Source organism: Polyodon spathula, chromosome 19 (genome assembly GCF_017654505.1).
Source record: "Polyodon spathula isolate WHYD16114869_AA chromosome 19, ASM1765450v1, whole genome shotgun sequence".
NCBI lineage: Eukaryota > Metazoa > Chordata > Actinopteri > Acipenseriformes > Polyodontidae > Polyodon > Polyodon spathula.
Window position 1 is genome coordinate 33,393,752 of NC_054552.1, and position 12,700 is coordinate 33,406,451.

General features: G+C 42.8%; 1 protein-coding gene across 1 annotated transcript in view; it reads left to right on the forward strand.

Annotated features, from left to right (window-relative positions):
- The window catches only part of LOC121294669 (semaphorin-4B-like), a 36,866-nt gene extending 25,954 nt beyond the window's left edge, over positions 1-10,912 (forward strand). The window contains exons 4-15 of the mRNA XM_041218635.1: positions 131-193; positions 319-417; positions 938-1,049; positions 1,471-1,587; positions 2,399-2,556; positions 5,148-5,329; positions 6,099-6,249; positions 6,465-6,675; positions 6,855-6,970; positions 7,152-7,309; positions 7,788-7,873; positions 8,474-10,912. Of these exons, the coding sequence (XP_041074569.1) occupies positions 131-193; positions 319-417; positions 938-1,049; positions 1,471-1,587; positions 2,399-2,556; positions 5,148-5,329; positions 6,099-6,249; positions 6,465-6,675; positions 6,855-6,970; positions 7,152-7,309; positions 7,788-7,873; positions 8,474-9,261 (2,241 nt within the window). The 3' untranslated portion in view covers positions 9,262-10,912. The remainder of the gene's footprint in view (positions 1-130; positions 194-318; positions 418-937; positions 1,050-1,470; positions 1,588-2,398; positions 2,557-5,147; positions 5,330-6,098; positions 6,250-6,464; positions 6,676-6,854; positions 6,971-7,151; positions 7,310-7,787; positions 7,874-8,473) is intronic.
- The last annotated feature ends 1,788 nt before the right edge of the window (positions 10,913-12,700 follow it).

Below are 12,700 nucleotides of genomic sequence, written 5' to 3' on the forward strand. Positions count from 1 at the left end.
AGAAATCACCTTGCACTTCATGCTGTCTGTTGCATATGAAACAAGACGTACTAGATGTACATTGGCAATATCTTTCTTTCTTTCTTTTTCCCAAACAGTGTTTTCATGTCTTTTTTTTTGTATACCATAGTTGACATGGAAAACTCCAGATCACAAAAGAAACGAATGCGGTTTTAAAGGAAGGAACTTACAGGTAAGGGCTACAGTAGAGCGTTGGAATAGCAGTATGGGTTTAAATTGAGACTGGGTTATTTAAAAACCAAAGAATTTTGATTATCTCTGACTTAAAACCTTGAACTGTACCTCCTTTTCTTCTAGATGGACTGTTTCAATTATATCAAGATCTTTCTCCAGATGAACAGCACTCACCTCTATGTGTGCGGAACATATGCCTTCAGTCCCCTTTGTGCTTATATAGTGAGTGCAATCATCATTTGTATTATTCATTTTACTATCAGCAAATACAATATAGAAGAAAGACAATGGGAAGCGGTCCATGAGAACTAATTAACTTTAGGTGTCTTCTGTTTTAAATGGAGTTGTCTTTCCTAAACCAGTGGACAGGTCTGCGGTGTTGAAAGAGTTAACTGAGTTTTATCTATTAAAACAGACTCTGCTGTGAGACCTTGGTGTCTCAGTCTCACTGGTGTCCTCCAGTCCCTGTGAGCTCTTTAAATAGATCCCAGAAAGTCTTATTTTACCATAGGAAATACTACACCAAAACAAGCAGGCTCTTACTGTGTAGGGGCACTTTTTGTTTTGCTGTAAAACGAATCCTAAACATCGTGTAACAACCAGATAGTGTGGGTAGTCAAGCCGCTTGGTGGAGTGCGGCCAGCCAGGAGTAAATCATATGATAGTTCCTGGGCTCTGAACTCACAACCTGTCACATGACCTGCACCATTGTAACAGCTTTCTCTGTTGTTGTTGTTTCTAGAGCATTTCAGATTTTTCTTTGGTGAAAAACATGCTGGGGGATGTTGCCACAGAGGACGGGCGAGGTCGATGCCCGTTCGACCCTGAATACAAGTCCACTGCCATTATGGTTGGTAAGTGTCTGAAATGATAACTTTGTTACACCACCTTGCATTTAAAGCCATCTTGGACAATCATTCATCAATAATCAATTATTTTGGTACTGTGGACGATAGGTGCAGAGAACTAAGTAATAAAAGTAATAAAACTCATGTGTGTAGAATTTGGAGTCCTAGTGATCAAGGGATCATCAGGACTCCAGATTCGACACACATGATCACCAGTCAAGCTGGAATATTATCGATGTTATGAAAACTCAACTCTCACCACACAGTACAGTCAGCATTTATGTTGCTTAAAACATTGTATGAAACCCAGCTGCTGACAAGCCTCTTATCTTACTGAAAGCTGAGGTCTGGTCATCATCCCTGCACATGATCCTCAGACCACAAGTACGCTCTGTATTAAAGATGCTGTGTTTGCTTTTTGCTTTAGACGGAGAGCTGTACTCTGGGACAGTCAGTAATTTCCAGGGAAATGAACCGACTATTTACAAGAGTCTGGGCCCAGGGACCCCCATTAAAACAGAGAACTCCCTCAACTGGCTTCAAGGTAAAGACATGCACACTTCAACACCTTGTGCTGTCACACTGCTAACATTGACAACCGGAGGGAGGGAAGACACTTCTTTCTGCCATCTAGTGAGAGCAGAAGGAAGTACATGTGCCATCGGAAATAATTTACATCGTAGGGGTCCGTTGGTGGGAATAATAATAATAAAATATCTACACAATGGTTAACAGGCTGAACCAAATGAATGAAAGCATACAGTAGGCAAGCTTAAACAATCACTAATCCAGGGGAGAGCGATAAGCCTCAAGAACAGTAATGCTATTTTCTTACTCTCCGAGATAATTGAAAAAAGAGACTTCAGTGAAATGGGTAGGACCAGCCCTATCAGTTACAACACATGTACATCAAACGGTTTCATAGCAATTAAGAATCCAGTGATAGCATACCTTGCTCATAATTTACAGGGAAACGCTGTTTGATCCTTTTGCAAGAAAGCTTATATAATAGCCACACATTAACATCTTAATAAGCCAGCTGCAGAAACAGTGTCTTTAAAATATTGTTACAGATTTTTTACCAAGCTTCTCAAACTAATCTATTACAGTTTTTACAGTAATTACACTACAGGTCTAAAGATGCCTGGATTAGCAGGGCTATACCCTCGCTCACTGGATGACTGCATGCAAGACCAAACAAATAGTTAAAATGTACATTTAGACTTTGCAGTGTCTTCATTACTGAGGTATGTTTGTGATTATCAGTGTTTTCCGAAGTGGTCTGTATTCGTGTGGTTGCACACAAAGCTGGCGTACAGAAAGACTTATTATTTATTTATTATTTTTTATTTTAGATCCAGCGTTTGTGGGTTCCGCTTATATCCAAGAAAGTCTTCCGAAGGGAAACTCAGTGGGAGATGATGATAAAATTTACTTCTTCTTCAGCGAAACGGGGAAGGAGTTTGATTTCTTTGACAACACAATCGTCTCCAGGATTGCCAGAGTGTGTAAGGTGAGAGAAAGAAAAATCTTCCACTAGGGGGATTAGCAACTGCACTTAGCAAGCTGGAGGTATGCTGCAGGCCCAGGGAGATGCCTGCATTTCCCTGATTCTTAGAGTATTGTGAACCACGCTCTCACTACAGCAAACATGCCTTTCAGCTTTTGAGTAACAGTCTCCAGTTCTCCTATTCTTATGACCGTTATCATAATTTGTTTAGTTGAGCACCGATGGTAAACTGAGTCCTTCCCTGCATTCAAAGAAATTGCTGGCAGAGTGGTTTCTCCAAGCGGTTTGTTCTCTGCAGTTCGGTTCATTTCTAAATGAAATGGCAAGGGCTGTATTCATAGGCGTTGATTATTTGAAAATCCTTTAGCGGTTAATAGCTCTTGTTCATTTTGACTGATGGAATTTATTTTCTAAAGCAGGCATGCTTTAGTAGAGCTGTAGCATACAATGAGTGATAGTGTTAGTTCAGAAGAGCTTTTAACTGCAGAGTCCTACAGTTATTTGCCAGTGGGTCCCTTTGGTCTATTCTAGGTCTGATATAATTAAAGATACTCATTGCAAGGTTTTGTTTTATTTTAAACTATTATTAAGTGTCGCTTTGGCTGCCATCAGGTCTACTCTATGGGTGTTTAGCAGGATAATTAGTTACTCTGAATAATATAAAATGAAGTAAATTACAAGGATTAAGCTGTAGAGGTGACCTTCGCATTGCTCCACAGGACTGTAGAGACTGCCCTCTGCTGGATGGAGAGAGTAGCAGTCTTGGCATGCTTCACAGAGAAGCTTGCTGTGCTGGAGTGACCTCTGAAAGGAGAGGCAGGGCTATGGGAGTCTGCTGCCTGTCTATTCGTGGGAAGCAGCAATGATTTTTTAGCCCCTCCCTCTCCGGTTTGTGAATGTGGAGAATGCTGGAATGTGACCCTGTGGATTGGGGTAACCAGAGCAAGATGCCCCTGAATCCCAGGGTGACAAGCTGATCTGAAACATGACCCCACGACCCTCAGAGACAAGTGGCTGAACACGCTGGCTTGTTGGTTTCCTTACTGAAGTGAATGTGCACTGAAAGGCACAGTCCTGCATAGGATTAGAGCTGAAACGACAGCCGAAGGAGGGCTACACTGATGGTATGGCTGAAATGTCAGAGTAAATAGTTTTACGCCTCACATGTGGAGGAGAGGCTGGGTGGGAGAAAATCAAATAACCAACATATTACCACTGGACACCCCTTTCTGTTTTCCTTAGCGTCTCTGTTTTTTTGTACTGTTTATTCAGGTGTTAGATAAGCGGTCAGGGCTTGTTTCAAAGCATTGCGGTTTAGAAGTGGATAGAGCACAATTCTGGAGATCAAGTAGGACAGTTTACCATGATGAATCAGTGGGTTCGTTTTGCAGTTCACCCTATTGGGGTCTATTATAATGAATTGGCAACACAGCCCATTGAATTGAGTGGAAAGGCAAAGGCTGGGCCAGAATTATAAACCCTTACCATTCAATCTGTGTAGCAGAGCGGCAAGTATGTGTCCGTATTATTAACTCACCAGCTGCTAGGAGAGATTCATTACATTTGTTTTTAAATCATTGAGTATTATTTACCATATTTCCCGATTGTCTCTAATGCATTTCTCTGTTTAATACTGACTGTGCTTTACTTCAGTTTGGCATGCGTTTACTGTGGTATTCTGCAGAAGACTTGCATAATCCATAAGGTACCTTAATCAAGTCACTTTGTTCCTTGCATCTCAGTCCCACTAGTTGTAAAATGTGGATATGCAGTAATAAGCAGGACCCCCACAGCAAATCAGAGAGAGAGAGAGAGAGAGAGAGAGAGAGAGAGATGCTAAAAATGAGCTGGGTTATCATGAGTGAATGCTTTCCAAAACAAATTGAAAATGGTTTTCAAAAGCCATTGCTCAGCCAAGCGGAACTGATTTTGTTGTAAAAGCAGGGCTCTGCTGATTCAAATGTTGCGCTCTTTACCAAACAATGAGGAATCGCTCCTGAAACTTTGTATTTGCAGTGTGTCATTTCACTTTATCATTACAGTGCAAGAATACCGTGAGCCCCTCGGTGTGCACTTATGTGTCTAGCTCTATCCGTCAGACAGGAAGAAGCTCTTCAGGGCTCTTCAGTTACAACTCAATGAGACATTAAACTAATGAGGTTGAATGGACGGGCTCTTCTGAACAGAAGCTACCCATTGTAGTCTCTAGTCAGACCCTCTCATGTATGGCCTGGGAAGGATTCACCTCTAAAGGGTTTGTCGTGGTTCCAAATGTTCCTGGGCGTGGTCTGACATCTATTCCTCTGCAGCCATCATCTTCCCATATCAGATTACAGGTAGAGAAATCACAGCTCTTCCCCGTCAGATTTCCGAAGTACCGATAGTTCTTAATCCTACTTTCATATCCATGCGTTACTACACTTTTACTACACTATGACACTGCAGCACCCTCTGCAGGACTGCATGCGCATTGCAGCCCAGCGGAGGAATTAATAAAGTGCACAGTGTTGTGAAGGAAATAAGCTTTGTCATAGCTTTTAAATCTGCTGTTGATTCTTGACTTTAACTTGCAATTGTATCTCCTCCCTCTCCAGGGTGATGTGGGTGGAGAGCGAGTGCTGCAGAAGAGGTGGACCACCTTCCTGAAAGCCCACCTCCTGTGTTCCCTCCCAGACGACGGCTTTCCCTTTAACATCATCCAGGACATGTACGTGCTCACTCCCGGGAAGCAGGACTGGAAGAGCACCGTCTTCTACGGGGTCTTCACCTCTCAGTGGTAAGAGCTGAATCACACTGCAGGGGTGGAAACAAGACTCCTGCTGAATAGCAATTCCACCCATTCCACATTTTACTGTCAGCTTCATTAGCCAGTGTGTATAGGCAACAAGCTCAGGTGTGTCCCATTAAACTCATGTTAAAACCAAGAATGGATCAAACTGCTATAGAATGGGAGTCTTATTGCCAACCCTGCACTGCATTTCCCTACTGGCTGCATTACTACACTGCACTATAATGCTGCAAACCCACCTATTGGACACTACTAAAACTGCAACCACCTGAAACTAAATATTGTAATATATCACTGTCCAATGTTTAGGGATGGGTCTCTGTTGTAAGGGAATAGTCAGATAGAGTAATGTTGTGTATAGCAGGTTCTTTTATCCAGTATAGTGATACCAGTGAGAGTGATAGGTGGGCAGGTTGCACATTATAGGCTGTATTTGCATTTCCACTTTTCATTGGAAGCCCGATCTGGTTCTATCAGTGCATTTGGTTATGAATGATAGAGTGTGAATGCATGTCATTCATCCATCTACAGTATTGCAAGCGCTGGTGAGTAATCTCCAACCACAACGACAGAGCCAGGAAAGAGCTGTTCCACACCTACAGTAAAAACAGCAGCCATATCTGTTCATCTGTCTTTACCGTATTATGAAGTCGGGATTAATTAACCCTAAATATTCAGAGAAATATTTGCATGAGGAATGAACGTGAGGGGTAATTGTGTTTGATAACATGTCGTTTGGTTTTTCCTCTGTCTGCAGGTACAAGGGTGCGGCTGGTAGCTCTGCTGTGTGTGCCTTCACCATGGAGCAGGTGGAGAACGCCTTCAACGGGCGATACCGCGAGGTGAACCGTGAGACGCAGCAGTGGTACACCTACAACCACCAAGTACCTGAGCCCAGACCTGGAGCGGTGAGGAACTGTTGAGTACCTGTGGGAAAGCTACCTGCACACGCCAAGCCTCACTGCACACTGCATATCCAATATGTTAAAAAAAAACAAAAAAACACTTGATGTTTGTGTTAATATGATTGCAATGCACTTGTAGGAACCCTAATGCTTCATGAACGTACTGCAGTCTCTATGCGTTCAGTGCTTGACCGTTTTATTGCCCCATTCCTTCGCAGTGCATTACCAACACTGCGAGGAAGATGGACATCCCTTCCTCCCGTGACATGCCCGACAAAGTGCTGAATTTCGTTAAGGACCATTTCCTAATGGACGGGGTGATCAGGAGCCAGCCTCTGCTTCTCAAGAGGAATGCCCGATACACTCAGATCGTTGTCCACAGGGTCCAGGGCATCGACCAGGCGTACGATGTCTTGTTCTTGGGCACCGGTAGGTAGAATCCAGAGCATGCCACACCACACGAAACAGAAACAAAACTGCTCACCGTGTTCTAGACACGTTTGCCAACATGCTTCAACGCAATGGTGATGAAGAGTTAATGTGAGGTGTAAAGGTGCATCTTCACGTGTTGGAGAACTTAACACTAAGCTATCCTCCATCTTTGACAGATGATGGCAAACTGCACAAAGCGATCAATGTGAACAACAAGATGCACATCATCGAAGAGATGGAGCTGTTTGACAAGCCCCAGCCAGTGCAGAACATTATACTGGACTCCAAGAAGGTAGGGGATGGTTAGAAGCAGGGCCAGCCTGCAAGGTCAGTGCAATATGCTCCTTGTAATTAAATTGTGCCATTGAACTGGGTTGGGCTGGGCTGACCCAGTGCTCCACACACTGTATTGTGCTGACACCGTGCTTGTCAAGGATATTTATTTCTTGCTCTCCTCCTCCTCCTCCCCCCAGGGCCTGCTCTACATCTCCTCATACACCGGGCTGGTGGAAGTGCCAGTAGCAAACTGCAGTAACTATCAGAGCTGTGGAGAGTGCTTCTTATCAAGGGACCCGTACTGCGCGTGGAGTGGGAGGAGGTGCAGGGATGTGCGACAGGCTTCCCCAAACAGGTGAGGACCTGAGCAAGAAGGAGGAGCACAGGCAGGGTGAACTACCAGCTGAGCATTACACTACAACTGCACATGTTTTATACAGTGCAGTGCAATAAAATAAAGCATTGGTATTTACATAGTAGTTACTTAGTAAATACATGTGTACTAACAAATAATTACACTGTTATTATGCATCGTTCCAATGGACTTAATGTGGACATCTTTTTGCAAGATATAACCCTAACTCTAAAACCCTTTCTAATACAATATGTACTTACATATATCCTGCAAAAAGATTTACACATTAAGGTACATTAAAACTGCATAATAACATTGTAATTATGTTTTAGTACATTAAGCCAAGTAGACCAATGTTTCAGCTCGTGCCGTCATTGCTGACCTGCATTCAGTTTTGGATTGCAAGAAACGAAGCAGTCAAAGAAACGCCTCTGCTACAGAAACTCTTGTCCCTAATGTGCTGTGGTTGTGGTTTCAGTCGCTGGAAGCAGGATGTGGAAGACGCGCACACAGAGCCAGACTGCAATGGCTCGTTAGCCAGTCCCCGCACTGTGAAGACTACAGGCGAGTGTCTAATCTCTCATCCATGCTGACTGGATCCTCTCTTTCATTTATTACTTCCCTATGCTCTTTATTCTACAAAGTAGATCATAAAACATACGCATGCGGGGCTAACCACTAGGTACCACGATCTTCACACTGCAGATACCTAATGACCCCAGCAAGAAGTGAACACCTGAAAGAACACCCACATATCAATAGAAGGAGACTTGCATACTGTATACTGCATACTGTATCCTTTATTATCTGAGAAATCAAAATTGCTCATTAGCCCTATAGAAACCGGTTTCAACTTCCATAAAGCGTAAGTGTTCTCTTAAGTGCATTGCAATCATATGCATTTGCATACGAATTCTTCTTGTAAACAGACCCACTTGCAAAAAAATGACTAGACTAGAATTGCTAAAGAAAAGATGGGTACCTGCAAGCATGTAAACCATTAGATTGCTCGGCAACCTGGGTGTCATCAGTCTCCATGGTAACAGACAGGAGATCTAGTTAGAAGCTCATTGGGACTGAAGTCCTTTTTTGATGCAGAGTAGGACAGAATAAAAGAGAGAATATTAACTGGATTTTTTCTTTTATCTTTTATTTGACTTACAGGTGGGTCCCAATGCCAGACTTTTGTTTTACCGCCCAACACTTTCAAAATCCTGCCCTGTAAGCTGAGGTCGAACCTGGCCACTCGGAAGTGGGTTTACAGCCCGAGTGCCAGTAACTCCACTTACGTCAGCCCTGACGGCGGCCTGGTGGTGGTGGCTAATGCAGAGGAGAAGCGGGAGGCTTACGAATGCTGGTCCATCGAAGGGGGGTTCCGGCAGCTGCTTGCCAGCTACTGCGTGGAGGCAGAGACCACTGCAATGGAAACCCCCCCCTCCACCACCTCCACCGCCAGGACCACAACCCTGCTCATCACCGAAGACAAATATGTCCTCCTGCACAGCGGGAACCGGTCCGCGCAAGACAGTGTCAGGACCTACTGGAACGAGCTGCTCATCGTGTGCATCCTCCTGGGGGTGACCGTGCTGTGCTTCACCCTGTTTCTGATTTACCGGAACCGGCACAGCATGAAGACCTTCCTGAAGGAAGGTGAGTGCTCCAGCATGCAGCAGAAGAAGCAACGGATGGCAGGGAAGCCGGCTGAGAGTCTGCCCCTCAACGGGAGCACCATGCCCACCTCCACCTCCACCTCTGATCACAAAGGATACCAGACCCTGAACGACAACTACATCTGCAGCACGCCCTCGCATGGGTCCCCGGAGAACAGCAAGGAGTTCACGGAGTCCGAGAAGAGGCCGCTGAACCTCAAGGAGAGCCATGTGGAGATCTCCCCCACCTGTCACAAGCCTCGTGTGAGGCTGGGATCAGAGATCAGGGACTCCATAGTGTGAAGAGACACCGTGGTGTTAATACTCAACCATAGGACCAACTAACAAACAAAGCGATAGAGCATCAGTGTTCTTCTGAATTTTAAAACGACAGGGAGCCTGTTCAAGGAAGGGTGGTGGTGACATCACAAAAGAGGACTTTCTTTTCCCCATGTTTAATTACTTCAGCAGCAGTTTCTTTCTTTTTTCTTTTACGAGGAGCCAAAAACAATCATTCGGAGCAGTTCTAAAAAAAATCACCCTGACACCAGAAAAAAATAAGATCTTTTTAAAAGATATATTTGAGAACTCAAAAGAAACTCCATGATTTGATGTTGTGTATCCAGTGGGAACAGCACCAGGCATGGAAGGAGCAGCAGTTCTTAAGCACGTTTTCAATTATCTCCAACCTCACGCTTTCCACTCTGGTTGTGATGAAAAGCTCAAGGCAATCTATTTTGTTTTTAATGTAAGGAGCAACTTATAAAAGTGATTGTGAGGAATCCGTCCCAATTCACAGACCACCTTTCAATTCAAAGCTTTTAAAATGGGACACAACGTGTCAGCTGCCTCCATTAATCAAGTTCCAGCACCGGATTGGCGGTGAGGCTCCATGAACATTTCATCACTGCACAGTCTATGGCTGTGCGCTGCATTCATTCTTAATTAGTGAACAAGCCTGTCTGTCCTGCTAGACCAGCAGGAACTGGATATTGCCAGCATTAGAAAAGGACTTTGACCATGCACCAACTGAGCCAGCTGTAGCTCCTGAATCTCTCCCTGCACAGCTACAAGTTCACCTAACACTGCCAGGTGTTTCTGTTCAAGCAGAAGGTGCCAGAAAGCCTGGTCCAACTAAAATTCTTCAGAGAGAACACTACCAAGACTTTGTATTATCAAAGGAAGTGCTCTCCTAGTCTCTTTAAATTGAATGAAACACAGTTCTTTCATTTGGAAGCCCACTGTTGGGTGTACCAGCAATGACGGAATAGTTGTTTAAGGCAAAGTATATCCATCATAACGGTATGGTATTACAGAAGTGTCCTTGGGAGAGCTTTATATTTTCACCTGAAGAGAAATGCCCATGTGTAGATGAACAGTGCTGTACATGCATGCAATGCAAAAAGCTGTGAAGACCTTGAGCGTGGAAGAGGAACACATGCCTTCTTTAAACCTGCAGCAATGTGTACGCAATGGAGGAGGCTTACTGTATGCTTTCCATGTGAGTTACATTATAAAGCGTCTCAGTATTAACTCTAGCAGAGATTAAAGGAACAGTGAGCAGCTGGGTGAAGTGCTTATAGCCACTTGCCTACTTCCTGGGATCATGAAAGACACGTGTCATGTTCCAATGGACCATTTAATGCAGAAACCAGAGTCTGAAACTGAACCAATACTTCAGTGGCAACTGACTTGAGTCAGGGTTTATTTTCAAGCTTAGAAAAGGGTTCTGGGGAAGTGAAGGAGCCCTCTATTGGCCACATTTCTCGTCAGTCGTGATTAGTCAGTGTGGTGTGTTTTGCATGTCGATGGAGTTTTGAACAAACACAAACAAAAGAAAACATGTGTTCATGTTTATACATGGCATAACCAAAACTGTCGTACGCTGTGCCAAAACCCTTTTTGTTTAAAGAAATGGAAAGGTGTTTTTAAACAAAGATTTGTATTATTATTATTATTGTTGTTATGATATATATTTTCATTATCAGCATGGTTATTCACTTTTTTCATTTATGGACAAACAATGAACAAAACTTATGAAATGTATTTTATGACCAAAATCAATACACAATGTAGCTTCTTCCAGAATGTGAAAGTTAGAAGACATCTCTGATGGCTTAGCAGAACAGTTACATTATGTTTTAAAAGACCACAGCTAAGCTCTCTCATTAAAGATGTGGAGAACAATCAAGCTGTTCCTTTCGGTAAAGCAATGGAATTACATCTGAAAAACTGAAACACAGCACTCCTGAAAGAATATCGCTAGCACACTAGCATGCTGTGCTATAAAAAAGCACCTTACAATCCAAGGTAAACAATCACACACTGAAGGGGAGGTGGTTTAGCCACAGTTTTGGAATTGTTTGTGCAATGCTAGTCAATAGCGCTGTGTAAAAACAAACTGGGAATGCAATGAGGCAAATGTTTCGATTCTTGGAAAACCTGCCTTGATGCAGAGGTCTGGCGATGTTTATTTATTCACAGCATGCAGATCTATTTATTAAACAAACAAGCAAAAACACACGAGTAACAATAAGAACAACAGTAATGAAAAGCATATGTATGTCCTTTATAACCTGGTGCCACTCGAAATGCTAATTAGGCCATTGCAGTTTCTTCACAAGACCAGCTCTGATTGCAGTTTCTTCAAAAGACCAGCTCTGATTGCAGTTTCTTCACAAGACCAGCTCTGATTGCAGTTTCTTCACAAGACCAGCTCTGATTGCAATTTCTTCAAAAGACCAGCTCTGATTGCAGTTTCTTCACAAGACCAGTTCAGTTCTCCTTCAAGTTTGTTCAGTAATGAGAATGTGCCACATCCTAATAGAGCCTCCAATATGTGGTTTATTTACAGTCTTTGACAGGCAGCCTCATTACAGGATGGATAAAGGTGTTAAAACATTGAAGAATTAAAAGTAAACCAGACATTGAAACATTAAAACCGGTTATAACACAACTGTACCTACTTCCAACACTGTGTAAAAAAAAAAGTACTACTTTCGCATAGTAACAGTAATACTGATGTCGTAGTAATAGTTATTATAGTGTGTAATTCGCTGTTGTACAATCATTTCCAGATGGGAGTTAATTGAATGTATTCTTTCTGACAATGTAGCTATGAAACAGTGATAGTGCACACTAAGGATCCTGGTGAATATTGTATATATGTACACTGAGTGTGTGTGTGTGTGTGTGTGTTGCAGTTTGAGTATGAAATGCACTGCTTATAGAAAGCTTGCTTTACCTTAGTGAGTGCACATTGCAGCTTTGTCTACTTTCTTTTGCACGTGCAATACCTTAGCGGGGGTGGGGGTGGGGGCTTTTTGTAAATTCAGTCACAATGTGTTTTAGTGGAAAGTGTTTGAGCATCAGTTTTAAAGATCACTGCTGTATCATTAGGGGATCAAACCTTCATTCAGCTAGTTTAAATACACACCTACGTTAATTCCTATTGGTTTCCATAGAATTCATTAAACAAAAGGACACTTTTTTCTTTTTTTTTGTTAATTATTAACAGTAAAAAATCATTTTAATCTGGGCAATCAAAAATGAAAACATGTATTAATAATATTATCTACTTTTTTTTTGTATCCCCTTTGGGTATAACACACGAAGGGTATGTCATTGTCTTCTACATGCAGCAGTGTGGACGTCTATTAGAACACCCCACTCCTTCTGTAGTTTTGATTTGTTCTGTATATTTAATCAATCCACTGGAACTGAAAACCTTGGAAAATTGTCA